The sequence below is a fragment of the Pipistrellus hanaki genome (genome assembly GCF_964339955.1).
Source record: "Pipistrellus hanaki genome assembly, chromosome: 12".
NCBI lineage: Eukaryota > Metazoa > Chordata > Mammalia > Chiroptera > Vespertilionidae > Pipistrellus > Pipistrellus hanaki.
Window position 1 is genome coordinate 59442929 of NC_140514.1, and position 16262 is coordinate 59459190.

The following is a 16262-nucleotide window of genomic DNA, read 5'->3' on the forward strand; positions in this document are numbered from 1 at the left end:
TACACTGGGCTTTTCTTGTTTCTGTCTTTCTAACTCTTTGATTTGTAGGATTAGGTAATTTATTACCATTGTTTCTTGTTTTTTGAAGTAGGCTTGTAAAGCTATGAATTTCTCTCTTAAGATTGCTTTTGCTGTGTCCCATAGATTTTTTGGATTGCTGTGTTTTCATTGACATTTGTTGCCATGGTGTTTTTTATTTCTTCTGGTAACCCAGTCATTGTTTAATAGCATTCTATTTAGTCTCCATGTGTTTGTTTGTTTGTTTTTAGATTGTTTTTATTGTAGTTGATTTCCAGTTTCATGCCATTGTGATCTGAGAAGATTCTTGATATGATTTCTATCTTCTTGAATTTGAAGAGACTTTGCCTGTGACCCAATATATGGTCTATATTTGAAAATGATCCATGTACACTTGAAAAGAATGTATATTCTGTCGCTTTGTGGTGAAATGTTCTGAAGATGTCAATTAATTCCATCTGGTCTAGTAAGTCATTTAGGACTGATGTTTTTTTGCTGATATTTTGTTGAGAGGATTTGTCCAATGGTGATAGTGGGGTATTAAAGTCACCTACTATGATTGTATTGCTGTCAATCTCTCCCTTGATATCCTCCAGCAGTTTTTTTTTTATGTGTTTGGGTGCTCCTATATTGGGTGCACATATGTTTACCAGAATTATTTCTTCTTGTTGAATTGCTCCCTTTAGTATTATGAAGTAAGTGGCCTTGCCTATCTTTTTTTATGTCCTTCACTTTGATATATAATTTGTCAGATTAAGTACCATATTTTCCGGAGTATAAGACGACTTTTGAAACTAAAAAGTCAACCAAAAATCGGGGTTCATCTTATACGCTGAGTATATTCCAAAAAACGTCTTGATATGCCGCTAAACGAATTTTCCAACTCGATCCCACATCAATCACGGCAAGGCTGCTCAGACAGCCTTTCTAACTCAGCCAATCCAAGCAGGCTTTTTATGCATGCAAATTATACATGTTCTGTACCCGAAGCTACACTGTGTTCTAATAGTAAAAAGCCTGCTCAGATTGGCCAGAGTCAGAGAGGCGGTCTATTAAAAAAGAACTGGTGTTGCCTCGGAAGTGGGGCGTAGTCTTATACAGCGAATATAGGCCTAAACCTATGTTTGAACTGTAAAATTAGGGGGGTCGTCTTATACGCCGGAAAATACGGTATTGCTACGCCAGATTTTTTTCATTTCCATTCACCTGAAAAACCTCTTTCCATCCTTTTACCTTCACTCTGTGTGAATCTTTTTTACTGAGGTGGGTTTCCTACAGACAGCAGATATATGGGTCTTGTTTTCTTATCCACTCAGTTACTCTATGTCTTTTGATTGGGGTATTTAATCCATTTACATTTGAAGTTATTATTAATAGATACTTGTTTGTCACCATTTTTATTCTTTATGCCTGTGTTCCTTATTCACTTTCTATTTCTTCTTTTACAGAAGACCCTTTATTTATTTATTTTAAAATATGTTTTATTGATTTTTTACAGAGAGGAAGGGAGAGAGATAGAGAGCTAGAAACGTCAATGAGAGAGAAACATCGACCAGCTGCCTCCTGCACACCCCGCACCGGGGATGTGCCCACAATCAATGTATTGATACATGCCCCTGACCGGGATCGAACCTGGGACCTTTCAGTCCGCAGACCGATACTCTACCACCGAGCCAAACCAGTTTCAGCAGAAGACCCTTTAGCATTCCTTGCATTGCTGGTTTGGTGGTAATAAATTCCCTTAGTTCTTTTTTGTCTGTGAAGCTCCTGATTTCACCCTCCATTTTGATTGATAGTCTTGCTGGGTACAGTGTTCTTGAATTCAGACCCTTCTTTTGCATGGCTTTGTATATTTCGTTCCATTCCCTTCTGGCTTGATGAGTTTCTATTGAGAAATCAGTCGCTAGTCTAATGGGGGATCCTTTGAAGGTAACTTTCTGTCTCTGCTGCTTTTTAAATTTTTTGTTTTGTCACTGGTGTTTGCCAATTTAATTATAATGTGCCTTCATGTCATTTTTGGGGGGTTCATTTGTTTGGGACTATGTGAGCTTCTTGGATTTGTGTGCGTTTTTCTTCCCTATATCAGTGAAGTTTGCTGTCATTATTTCTTCAAATAGGTTTTCTATTTCTTTCTCAGTTTCCTCTTCTTCTGGCACACCTATTATATGGATATTGTTTTGTTTCATGATGTCCCAATGTTCCCTTAGGCTCTCTTGCTTTGTATTTTTATTTTTCTAGAAGCTGCACTATTTGGGTTTGTTTGTTTGTTTGTTTTTCTTATCTTGTCTTTTAGCTCACTGATGCTGTCCTCTGCTTCTTCTAGTCTACTGTTGATGCTTTCTATTGAGTTCTTTATAGCAGCAATGTCATTTTTCATTTCTTCTTGGTTCTTCTTCATTTCCTCTTGGTTCTTACACATATTGTTGAATATGTCTTCCATTCTTTTCATCCACCTTATAGCCATTTCTCTGAATTCTCTCTCTGACAGGTTGCTTGCCTCCATTTCATTTACTTCCTTTTCTGGTGATGCCTGCTTTTCTTTCATATGTGGGATGTCTCTTTGTCTCCCAATAATCTATTTTCTCCGGGTGTCTGGTTATGTGGTTCTCTCTCTCCTGTGTTGACTTAAAGGGACAATGTACAACACAAAAAGGCAAAATGCAAAAGGAACTGAACACAAATGCATTCCTGATACTAATAGCCCCAAATAAATGTGACCACCAGAGAAAATCAAATTAGAGGATAATAAAGAAAGAAGAAGAGAGAAAGAAGGGGGGGGGGGTGCAAAAATGAAATTGGGAAAAGGAAAAAAGTAAGAGAGAAAATAAAGAGAATAAGAAAGAAGAGGGTGGGGAACTATTTATATGGGGAGAAAACTCCAACAAATGCCAGCAACAATTTTCTAGAGATGAATGCAAACTACAAATAACAACTAATATCAAGTGTGGTGAGTGAAAACAAAATAAAAAAAAGAAAAAGAAAAAGCGAAACAATCTCACAGACAAGCATTAAAATATATATATATATATATATATATATATATATATATATATATATATATATTCAACAATCAAGCAAACAACAATAGAAGGTCACTTTTTGTGCCCAGATCAACTATGGGTTGCTTTTTAGAGTTCTCTTCTGTTAGTAGCTCTGCAAATCTCCTTCCATGTTCATGGATTACGCCAGCCCCAATGGCCACGGATTTTTCTGGGAGCAGATTTCCCTGATATCCAAGCTCCTGCCCTGTACATTTCTTTGTCCTGCCCCGACCACAGACCTCACCTTATCCCAGGTGAAATCTGACCTTTTCATGAGGAGGCACAGAGCTCTGAATCCACATGCTCGTGCCACTTGGGGATTGGTGTTCTCGGGCTCGCAGCTGTTTGCTGGGTATCATAGTTGTAGATTCCCGGGATTTTCAGGCTTCTAACAACATCCACTCTCTCCTTCAAGATGGTACAGTCTCTGCTCTGCATCAGAGCCAGTCACTCTGGGAGGGATCCCAGCAGCAGTGGAGGCTGCCTGGTCAGGGGAACCTGCCCAGTAGTCCCCCAGAGTCCCCCGGAATATAGCTGTCCCTCAACTCACCAACAAACATTCCCCATGCGACCACACACTCTCCCTTTGTTCTCTCACTCATGCACTATCTTTCAGTCTGCCTCCCATTGGCAGCTATCTTCTGACCTTCACCCTTTGTTGGTTGTTTTAATCATAGATGGCTGTGGTATCTTATCAAAAGTTTTTTCTGCATCTATTGATAAGATCATATGATTTATGCACCCAACTAATGGGATCGGGCCTAAATAGGCTGTCGGATATCCCTCTCACAATCCAGGACTGCTGGTGCTCAACTGCTCACCTGCCTACCTTCCTGATTGCCCTTAACTGCTTCTGCCTGCCAGCCTGATCACCCCCTAACCACTCCATTCCAACCTGATTGATGTCTAACTGCTCCCCTGCCAGCCTGTTTGCCCCCAACTTCCCTCCTATGCCAGCCTGGTCACCCTTTACTGCCCTCTCCTGCAGAGTTGACGCCTCCAACTGCCCTCCCTTGCAGACCTGGTCCCTCTCAACTGCTCTCCCTTGCAGGCCTGGTGATTCCCAACTGCCCTCCCCTGCTGGCCATCTTGTGTCCATATTCGGGAGCAGGATCTTTGACCTCATGGGGGCAGCCATCCTGTGTGTTGGAGTGATGGTCAATCTGTCTATTACTCTCTTATTAGATAGAATGGAGTCCTGGTGCATGGGAGGGGGCCACCTAGTTTGCCCTGAAGGGTGTCCCGGAACAGGGTGGGGATTCCCTTGGGGCATGGGGCGGCCTGAGCGAGAGGCCTGTGGTGGTTTGCAGGCTGACCATGCCCCTTCTACAATTGAAACTTTGTAGCCTGGAATGGATCCAAGCCTCCTGCACACTCCATGGCCGGCAGCCATTTCTGTTTGGTTTTATGTATCTTATATAATTGAAACTTTGTAGCCTTAAGCAGAGGCCTGGGCTGGCCAGGGTGTACAGAAAGCTTTGCTTCCTCCGTTGTTGGGGGTAACCCTAGCCTACTGCTCTTTCCAGCTCCGTGGCTGCCGCCATTTCTGTTGAGATTTGTTTACCTTCTATAATTGAAACTTTGTAGCCTTGAGTGGAGGCTTAGGCTGGCAAGGGCAGGCAAAAATCTTGACTTCCTCCATTGCCTGGGAAACCCAAACCTCCCTCCTGCTCTCTGTGGCTGTAGCCATCTTGGTTGGGTTTATTTGCTTTGTTTGGCTGGTGGGTGTGGCTGGTGGGTGTGGCTTGTGGGTGTAGCAGAGTGGTGATTAATTTGCATATAACTCTTTGATTAGGTAGGATACCCTTTAACATTTCATATAATACTGGTTTGGTGGTGGTGAACTCCTTTAGCTTTTTCTTGTCTGTGAACCTCATTACCTGACCTTTAATTCTGAATGATAGCAGTGCTGGGTAGAGTAATCTTAATTATAGGTTCTTGCTGTTTATCACTTTGAATATTTCTTGCCACTCCCTTCTGCTGCATAGTTTCTGTTGAGAAATCCGCTGATTGTCATATGGGTGCTCTCTTGTAGGTAACTAATTGTTTTTCTCTTGCTGCTTTCAAGATTCTCTCTTTGTCTTTTACCCTTGGCATTTTAATTATGGTGTGTCTTGCTGTAGTCCACTTTGGATTCCTCTTGGTTGAGGTTCTCTGTGCTTCCTGGGCTTGTAAGTCTATTTCTTTCACCAGGTAGGGGAAGTTTTCTGTCATTATTATTTCAAATAGATTTTCAATATCTTTCTCTCTCTCTCTCTCTCTCTCTCTCTCTCTCTCTCTCTCTCTCTCTTTCTCTTCTGGCACCCCCATAACTTGAACATTGGTACACTTGAAGTTGTCCCAGAGGCTCCTTACATTACCTTCATATTTTTAAATTTTTTTTCTTTTTGTTCTTCTGATGATTGTTTTTTGCTTCCTCATATTTCAAATCATTGATTTGATTCTCAGGATCCTCGAGTCAACTGTTGAATCCCTAAATATTATTCCTAATTTCAGTCAGTGTGTGCTTAATTTTTTTAACTGGTCCTTTCCCTTTTTTTTTTTTTTTTTTTCTGCATTTTCACTACGATTCTCAAAAGTCTCATTAAGTCCCTTGGAGGTTTCTAGAAGATTCCAAAGTAACCATATAACTGTGGTTTTGAAGTCTATATCTAGTAGTTTGCTTTCCTCCATTTCTTTAATTTGTGGCATGTTTCTATGTCTCCACATCTTGGCTGCTTCCCTGTGTTTGTTTCTATGTATTGGGTAGAGCTGATAAGTTTCCTTGAGTTGATAAAGTGGCCTTGTGTAATAAGTGTCCTATAGTGCCCAGTGGCTCAGCCTCCCCAGTCGCCTGAGGTGAACACTCTAGATGCTCTGTTAGATTTCTTCTGGTTCCATCACTGTTCCCTTCACTTGCCCTGATGGATTCCCCCCTCCTACCCCCCAGATGTAAGCTCCTCCCATCTGAAAGAAGCGTCTACTACTGCTGGCTTCCTACCCTCTCCAGGACAAGCCAAGAGTTCCGGGATGTAGGGATGCATCTGCGGATCATCTGTGCTTTCCTCCCTTCTCATCTCCCTCTTTATTCCCAGTTGCCCACCTTAGATGTTTCAGTGTGTGGGTCTCTCAGGCATGCCTCTGTATTGAGTAGGGATTTCTTTGTTGAATTATAGTTGATTACATTTTTGAAATTTCAGGGAAGAGGCCAGGAGGATCTCTCAAACTGCCATTCCTCTGATGTCACTCCTCAATATACTTACAAAGGATATAGTTTCAATTAATTTAGCTTTAGTTCCCTTCAGCAATGATATGCACATCTATAATGTACACCTTTATCCCACAGAGCTCAAGTTTTAGTGGGAAATACAGGTTCTAAATAGTCACCAACTCCTCATTAAAAGTCAGAAAAGGCTGAAACCAGTTTGGCTCAGTGGATAGAGCATAGGCCTGCAGACTGTAAGGTCCCAGGTTTGATTCTTGTCAAGGGCATGTACCTGGGTTGCAGGCATATCCCCAGTGGGGGGGGGGGGGAGTGGAGTGCAGGAGGCAGCTGATTGATGTTTCTCTCTCATCAATGTTTCTGACTCTCTATCCCTCTCTATATTTTTAAAGTTAGAAAAGGAGAAAGGAAAGTAAAAAACTTAAATGTACATTATATTCATAGAACCTCCTATGCTCCCTGCAGATAGGGAAATTGAACAAGCATATGAGTGATGTGATATGAGGAAAAATAGAAAAAAGGTGCTTGAATTTTTGTTAAAGTACAACCTTCTCTCAAATCAAGGTGTAGGAAAACCTTACTAGCAATATATATTGAATATATATTACACTAATATATATATTACACTAATATATGTCCTGATATATATAGTACACACACATATATGTATACATATACACTGAGTGTCCAGATAATTATGCATTCAGAGATCATAATAATCTGACCACTCAGTGTATATGTATATGTGTGTAAACATAGACACACTGAGTTCAGTTTTGTGTAAACTTAACATTGATAAAAAAAATTATAAAAGTTTGTCTTAGTATTCCAGATGCTTATTTTAAAAATATTTTATGGTAGTGTTATAAGTCATTCTTTAATGTCTCAACATGTAAAATACTAGAATCACAGCACGCAAAATCGCGTGGCCCCACCTGCCCCTGCACACCCTGCCATGCTCACAGCCCCACCCACCCACACTGGTCTTTGGTCCTTAGGGCCACTGGGTTTTTAAAATAGAGATACTTAGGTTGAGGTCCATCATTAGTGATGGTAGATAAAAACCCATATTTCAAACTGTCTTTAAAATTCAACTTTTTGGAAAGTTCTTGTCAGATTGGTTAATTTGTCAAGAGTGGCTGTCCATGCTCTCCCATCAGCATAAAGAGAAAGCTGGCTTTGCTAAATCACCTTTGTTTCCTTGACCCCCAACCTATGCCTTTCTTATGAAACTATTTTTAGACAATTGCCATTTTATGAGGCTTAATTAACTGTGATTGAGTTAATAGATGATAAAGGTCACAAATATACTTCAGTGGATATATACACATTAAAATACAAACACTGATTGTCTTTTGCCTGTCCTCCATATTCCCTGCACAACCCAACATCTTCTCACTTACCTGAGCACATAACAGTATATACTTATTTGTATAACTCCCTCAGTAGACTAGAACCCTTTGAAGATCATAATTCTAACTTAGCCATTTTTAAAATTTCATGTTTATCATGGCACTTGTGCATGGACATTTGCTCTTTTGCTATCAAATTGAATGTTCTATTGAAGCATTGGTTAGTCAAGAGTTATCGCATCTTCAGTCCTGATCCTATTATTTAAGAGACCTACTGCCCCACAGGAAACAGGATACTCACTGGTAACTTTGAGTGAAAAGAAGGGAGGGAAGAAGTTCCAGATAAGCACTTTGTAAACATCTGAGGACTGATGTTGGTCTATGGTACAGCAGAGGTTTTCACTCGTCTTGGTAAGGACAAGGAAGTAATTTTTCATAAAGCTAAATTGATTAAATTGATTCAGTTTGAAGGACTATTTTTTTATTTTCTTTATTTATTAAGGTACTACATATGTTCTTATCCCACTGCTCCCCCACCCTCCTGCTCATGCCCTCACCCTCCTTGTGTCTGTGTCTGTTGGTTATGCTCATATGCAGATCTCTCCTCTTACCCCCACCCTCCCCTGCCTTCCCTCTGAGGTTTGATGGTTTGATCAATGCTTCTCTGTCTCTGGATCCATTTCCTTATCTGAGATTATGTATTTAGTTGATTTTAAATTTATCTTTAGTTAGCAAAATTAAAAAATAGCAACGTTATAGAAATTTCCAATGTAGTTCTGACATTTTCCTGATTCATTAAACTCAGTAACCACTGGCCTAGTATAAAAAACACTAGGAAAGAGATTGTATGGGGTAGCACAAGTCTGTGAGCGTTGGGGGTACCTGCAAGGGTAACAGAGGGACAGAACAGGGGAGAGCACTGCCCTCTGAGCCAGGAGGCACCACTCCAATGATAGGAGTCCCAGTAGGGGTGGCCTCAGTCAAAGACTTTTCTTTGGGGCCACAGCTGCTCCCCTGTGATTGAGGAAAGTGCTCAGATGACTTGCATGGTATTTTCTTGCTCTAGTAGTCTTACTTTGTGATATTTTTATAACCTCCTGAGGACGACAGTTTTACTGGAGATTCATTTCGCATTTGATGTTTCCTCTTTCTGCAGACACCGTCCTATAACAAATACAACCTCCAATCCCGAACAACTGAAAAGCAGGCTAAAGAGATCCTGATCCGCCGCCAGAACACCTTGCGGGAGAGCATGCGGAAAGGCCACAGCCTGCCGTGGGGAACGCCGGTAAGGGGGGCTTGTAAGCTGGACCCACCTGAGAGCTGGCTCATCCCAGGACAGGGCCTCCTCAGGTGACTGCCACTGACCCTTAAACAAACAAAACCACTGGCTTTTGACAGAGAAATGCAAAAGCAGTGGGGCAGGACACACACTCAGGTATCCCTCTTGGAGTCCAGGACCTTAGGAACCCAAGGGATCTCTCCCAGGAGGAGTAAGTGAATGCAGTGCACGTGCTATGCCCTGAGTCTGAACTGGCTCCATGGCGGCCAGGACTGAAGGATTCTGGACTTCGGAACCAGTGCCTCTGACTCTTGGAAGATTACACCTCTCCCAGCAAAGAGGTTGTTTTAGCCAAGACACTTGGACTTTATTTCTATATTATCCACTGTGCATTTGAGCTATTCCGTTTGAAGACATATCAAAGCAATCTTACTGGGACCCATGGATGGAGTTGGGTCTGGGGTAGGTCTTCCTCTCCACCCTAATCTCAGGGAGGCTGTGGGAATAACTTTGAGAGGTTTACAATGGTCTATTTTATCACAACAAGGAAAGCAAATATACAGTATATTAAAGACTGAAGCATTCTGTTTTTTTAAGCAAAAATAACTGAAAGCCAGTGATCCAGAAAAGATGCCACAGTATAAGTCTGTGTTCTTCACTTTGTTTGCCACGTGAAACTTCAAATCGCAGTAGCTAACTTTGCCTTTATTTCTTCTTGTTCCCTACAGGCTGGTGCCAAAAACATCCGCTACCTCTCCTTTCCCTACAGCCGTCCTCAGCCAGCACGGGGAGACGGGGAGGCTGCTGCCCTCGAAGGTGACTGTGTCTGGCTGCTGGTCCTCTTTTCTGGAAAGAGCCAGATGATATATATTTTGGGGCTTGGAGGCCAAAATGAAAAATTAAGACTATTATATTGGACTTCTAGAAGCAAAAAGAGGAAGAGAGAGACAAAAAAAAACACACAACTTTTTATTAATTTAATTCAAAAATTCATTGATAGACACTGAAATTTAAATTTCCTATCATTTTACTTGTCATGAAATAATTCTTTTAATTTTCTCAGCTATTTAAAAATGTAACAACCATGTTCAGTTCACAGGCAGCAGACCAAATATAGCCCAAGTCTACTATCAATAATTTTTCTTAGAAAAAAAAAAAAAATGGCACATTTTTAAAGTCACAGAATTCACCCATGGTTTTAAAATTTCCAGAACTCTCCAAAGTTAGTTAAATTTTACTAAAACAATTTAATTAAATTTACTGATTAAATATTTCCCTTTTAATATCTGTGCATGCATATCACATATGCATGCATATCAATTTAAATTTTCCTAAAATTTCAAGATTTTAAATCACATTTAAAATTCAAATAACCTAAACATATATGATTTTATTTTTTCCTATCTAATAAAAGAGTAATATGCAATTGACCATATCTCCACTACACCCACAAGCCATGCCCACCAGCCAATCAGAAGCAAATATGCAAATAAACCCAACCAAGATGGCTACAGCCACAGATAGCAGGAGGGAGGCTTGGGTTTCCACAGCAATGGAGGAAGCCAAGCTTTCCACCTGCCCTTGCTGGCCTAGGCTTCCACTCAAGGATACAAAATTTCAATGATAGAAGATAAATAAATCCAAACAGAAATGGTGGCAGCCACAGAGCTGGAAAGAAGAGGAAGCTAGGGTTATCCCCAGCGATGGAGGAAGCCAAGATTCTGAAGCCCTGGCCTGCCTTGGCTTCTGCTTAAAGCTACAAAGTTTCAATTATAGAAGATACATAAATCCCAACAGAAATGGCTGCTGCCACAGAGCAAGCAGGAGGCTTGGCTCTGCTCTAGGATACAAAGTTTCAGTTGTAGAAGAAAAATAAATCCCAGATACCAGGGCCTCCACTTGGGTCACTGGGGAGCATGGCCAGCCTGAAAAACTCCACAGGACCCTCACCCAGGCTGCCCCACACTCCCAGGGAACCCCTCCCTGATTCGAGACACCTTTCAGGGAAAACCAGCTGGCCCACACCCATGCACAAGACCTCTATCCTATCTAATAAAAGAGTAATATGCAGATTGACCATCATTCCAACACACAAGATGGCTGCCCTCATGTGGTCAAAGATCCTGCCCCCCCATGTGGACACAAGATGGCCACCACAATATGGCCAGCAGGGGAGGGCAGTTGGGAAAGACCAGGACAATCAAGCCTGCAGTGGAGAGCAGTTAGGGGTGACCAGGCCGGCAGAGGAGGGAAGTTGGGGGTGACTGGGGGGCAGGAAAGGACACAGGCCTGCAGGGGAGGGCAGCTAGGGGCAAACAGGCTGGCAGGGGAGCAGTTAGGCATCAATCAGGTTGGCAGGAGAGTGGTTAGGGTTTGATCAGGCTGGCAGGCAGAAGTGGTTAGGGGTAATCAGGAAGGCAGGAAGGTGAGCAGTTAGGAGCCAGCAGTTCTGGATTGTGATAGGGGTCCCAGATTGGAGAGGGTGCAGGATGGACAGAGGGACAACCCCCATCTGTGCATGAATTTTGTGCACCAGGCCTATAGTTTTATATATATTTGTATTGATTTCAGAGAGAGAGAGAGGGAGCAAGAGATAAAACTATCAATGATGAGAAAGAATCATTGATTGGCTGCTGGGATCAAGCCCAAAACCCGGGCATGTGCCTTGACCAGGAATTGAACCCATGACCTCCAGGTTCATAGGTAGATGCTCAACCACTGAACCATGCCGGCTGGACACATATAGGATTTTAGAATTAAATATTTGAAAAGTGAATATATCATTTTTTAAAATTAAACTTTTTATTTCTGATTTTAAAATTTGTTTGATATAAAAACAAAATCAACCAGTATTGAAAGAAATAAAAAGAAGCTAAAAGTACTTGAGACCCCAAACCCAGATATAATCACTATAGACAATCTGGTTGGGGTCCCATAATTCTCTCTACACCCTCCTGATCCAGACCCTACCCAGACCTGATACAAAAAACACACAAAAACAAGTCACAAACCACCACCACCATCATATACATAAAATCATAGCATAGTCACTGTTCTGTAACTTTTATAAATTGTCTAATTCACTCAACCATATGTTGTAGACATCTTCCCATGTCAATAGATATGAACCTTTTGATCATTTTTAATGACTTAATAAAAATAAATTATATAAGAGAACCATGATTTGTTTAATTAAATCCTTATTGACAAATATTTAAGGTAGTTCCAAATTTTTTGTGAATATAAGGAATGATATATAATAAGTGCCTTGGATCACTTGTAATGGATTTTTGCACAAACATGCAATTATTTTCTTAGTACTTTTTCCTGGAAGTAAAAATTTTGGCCAAAAAATTATATATATCTAAATTTATGTATATCAAAAGTCTGTGAGAAAGGTCATTGCTGAACACTTTTACCATCACTGGCTAATGTCAAACTTTTGAGTAATCTACGATATGATAGGATAAAATTTAATTTTCTTGAGTCCTTTTATTTTTAGCACAGTTGAGCATAATTCCATAATTTTAGAGCCATCTGTCTTTCTTTTGAGGAAGCTTCTGTGTCTCCTTGGCCCATTGTTTTCTATCTGGTTGCTATTTTCCTTAAATGAATTTGAAGAACGTTATGCAATTTAGACATCATCTATTGTCTTGTATTTGTTGTTAATGCTTTTTCCTCAAGTTTCACAGTCATCTTTTAGTTTTTGGACACACTTGCCATTCAGATTCTGATGAATCAAATTTATTTGATTTCCAAAGAAAAATTAGGAAATGACTTACAGTAGTACCTTGGGGCTTGAACTTAATTCGTTGCAGAAGGCTGTTTGAGAAGTGAGTTGTTCCGAAACTGAGCCATTTTCCCTTAGGAATAATGTAAGTGGAATTAATCCGTCCCAGGCCCCCAAATGATCCCGTGCTCACCCTCCCCATGCACAGCACGTGTCTAACACGCTGTTTACTATAAACACACACTTCTTCTCTGATATCCACCGAACCGCCTTCCGCTGAGCTTAAAGGAACCACGCCCCGCACTGGCCCAGGTGTGCGTCAGGCAGCCTGCGGCATCTTCGCTTGTTCACGGGGCACTGCCCGGAAATGCTGCCAGGGCTAACGGCTCTTCCTTCACCAAATCAGCCAGTTTTCCCAGCTCTCCGTGCCTGAGCTCACTGCTGCTTTCACACCCTAGCAACAGTAGCACGCTTGATGCCTCTTATGTTTTAAAATTGTGCTAACTGTCCATTTCATCTGCAGCAAAAGCAACGCACCTCCCCCCCCCCACCCCCCCCCCCCCACACACACACACACACACACATCTCCCCTAAAATACTCATGGCATAATTTCCTGAGATAACAAGCAAGGTTAGGTGGTAAACTGATTCACATCCTTCCCTTTTTTGTGGCCTGAGGGACATTTTTGTCCTGCTGTTGTAGCAGCAAGGAAGGGTTATGAGGTTGAGAGCTGAAATTCCACAACTTGAGACATTATTTCTACAAACAACCTGGTTTGAGGACCAGGGTTTGACTAGACACAATATTTTTCATCTAGAACTTTAATAGCTTGACTTTCTCATATATATTTCAAATTATCTGAGATTTATCTTTGTAGATTAAGTAGAGACTGTTTTCAAGTGGTTTTGTTCCTGTCCCCACACCGTTTTTCCCTATAAAATAAAATGCCATCTTTGTTGTACTAAAGCCACTCATCCTGAGAGCATTTCGAACTCTCAATTCTGTCTCATTGGTCTAGTATCTCTCAGATCACAGTCTCGTCACTAGTGTCATTTTGTGCTATTCCATAAACAAAGCAAACACGAGGTGAAGCCTCCTCAGCAGGAAGATGTGAACACCTGTTCTTCCACCTGCCCCAGGGCCTCACCTCTGGACGGGCCCCAGGGCTGCAGCAGGAGAAGCAGGGAGGGGAGAGGCTCTGCCCAGGGTTCCAGTCAATAGTAGGCAATTAGGAAAGTTTGGGGGAGTCAACAGTTTTCATGGACTTTTGACTGTGCAGGCCGTTGGTGCCTCTCATCCCCAGGCTACTCAAGAGTCCACTGTCCTCTGCTCACCGCTGGGGAAGCTAGCCTGAGGGTCGTGCTCATAAGAACGCTGAGTGTCAGAGCTGGATCCCAAAAAAGGCCTGCTTCTTGCTGAGCTCTCACCATCGAGATTTCTCTTCTCTCTGACCTGGTCTTGCTCTTACCTTTTCTCATCATGCTTTCCTAGATGCGGACAGCAGCGATTCAGAACTCTCCTTCGCCATGTTCCACGCGCACTCTCCAGCACGGTGGCTGCAAGAGAGACAATGGACACAACAAATAACCACAGTGAAGAGTTTAAACAGAGGAGGGAAGCCGTCCAGCTCTGGTTATCAAATAAGTCCAAGCCAAGAAGAGCATGTTGGCCGGAGCAGAAAGGCTTTGAGGCCCAAACCGCTATTCCACACGGTGGATGAGGAGCGTGAATCTGGAGAGGAGAGCGGGGAAGAGGCCTCCACCCCGGGTGCTGGGCAGTGGGCTGAGCACGGGAGGGAGCCCCGCAGGCCTTTGCTCCGAAGGAAGTAGTTGTGTTGGACACAGGTTTGATCCAGCGTCTTCCTGAGCCATCTCCCTATTGGGTGGGTGAAGGGTCAGAATCCTGAAGAAAGCTGCCGAGCTGGCTTTTTGAAGCTGTGAGTCAGGCACAAGAGGTAGCGGGAGCAGGATGGGAGCACTAACCTGCAGGCGGTGCCATATTCTTAGCTGATACACTTTGTAGATGCTTTCCTGTGAGTCAAAGACCTTTATCACCCCAGAAATTACTCACTGAGGATTTCTAAGTGTGTGTGATCCATTTTAATTTATTGAGATGCAATGTGGTTGGTAATTTACCTTGATAATATGCATGTACAATTTATAACCAAGATAGACCTCAGAGGAGCCCTAGAAATATACTACCACATAAGAGCCATCAGCCCAAAGGGACGAAGCCATGGAAGACCCAGGGATCCAGCCTTTCCTTTTTATTTAAACAAACCAGCCCTCAGAACCACAGATAAACACCTATGGCTCTGGAGATGGTGTCAGTGAGTCACTACCCTTAACCCATAGACGGAGAGACAGAGAAGAGAGGGGTGGTCAGAAATCACCTTTCCAAATCCACATGCAGGCCGGTTCTTGAGAGGTAGGGAGTGGCCGGTCCCTCATGGACTTTCCACTCAGCACCAGAGCCCACCCCGCGGAGGCTCCGGGGCAGGGGCTGCTGGGAGTAACCTACTCTGTTCTGGAATGTGGGATCTATGGAACTGGCACTGAGTGACATCGGACACTGTGAGGTTTGGGACAGAGCCTTAAATGAAAGCAGTGTAGCTGTTCAGGGGACTCTGCGACCCAGATCCTGCACAACCTGGACAGTGAGATTTCCTCTCTATACAATGAAGGGGTTAAAAAGAACGAAGCAGAGAGAGACTTACTTAGCAGGATCCTGCAGAAAGCTTGCAGCATTGAGCACAGCATAGCTCAGGTAAGCAGGAGACACGTGGCATGGAGGAACCAAGGAGAGACCAGACCCGTCTCCCACATTCTTTCACAAATGGAGTTAACTATCGGCCCGCAAGAGAGTGCAGTAGAAAGGGAGTGGCCGGTCCCTCATGGACTTTCCACTCAGCACCAGAGCCCACCCCGCGGAGGCTCGACCCAGATCCTGCACAACCTGCACAACATACATCTCAGCACAACAGTCCAGGTTGTGCAGGATCTGGGTCGCAGAGTCCCCTGAACAGCTACACTGCTTTCATTTAAGGCTCTGTCCCAAACCTCACAGTGTCCGATGTCACTCAGTGCCAGTTCCATAGATCCCACATTCCAAGGAGAGACCAGACCCGTCTCCCACATTCTTTCACAAATGGAGTTAACTATCGGCCCGCAAGAGAGTGCAGTAGAAAGCATGTTCCTGGGACTAATTCAGACTGCTAGCCCCCCGAAAATGTTTCATTTTCCCTATCAACTACGGTTCTTCTCGGAGAGGCTGGCTCCATCAGGGAGAGGGTTGGGATTAGAGGGTAAATTGGAACATTCTCCTTTAACTGGTGGAAAGCATAATGGAGTTGTTTTCCCCGAGGACTTTGCTCACCTGACACTGTCTGGTCAGGGCTGTCCCTGTCTGAGAAGCAGCCCTGGGGGGTGCCCGGAAGGCACGGCAGGCGAGGGGCGAGCAGTCCTGGTGACTCCAGTAGACTCTGAGAGCTCGTGGTGGGCTGACCTCTTTGTTTACCATCCAAGATGGCTTCAGAATGCCGTGTGATCTGCTCTTCATTCCTCTGTGACTTGGGATGACTTGAGGGTCTAACAGGCGCCTGAGGGATGCTCTAGTTTCCCAGGACAAGTGTTTTGA

At 43.0% G+C, this 16262-nt stretch overlaps 1 protein-coding gene across 1 annotated transcript in view; it reads left to right on the forward strand.

The window, feature by feature from the left end:
• Positions 1 to 14455, forward strand: part of SLC9A4 (solute carrier family 9 member A4) — a gene marked incomplete at both ends in the record, with an annotated part of 59423 nt that extends 44968 nt beyond the window's left edge. The window contains 3 exons of the mRNA XM_084900499.1: positions 8770 to 8901; positions 9624 to 9711; positions 14118 to 14455. Coding sequence (XP_084756625.1) covers positions 8770 to 8901; positions 9624 to 9711; positions 14118 to 14455 — 558 coding nt within the window. The remainder of the gene's footprint in view (positions 1 to 8769; positions 8902 to 9623; positions 9712 to 14117) is intronic.
• Positions 14456 to 16262: the final 1807 nt, after the last annotated feature.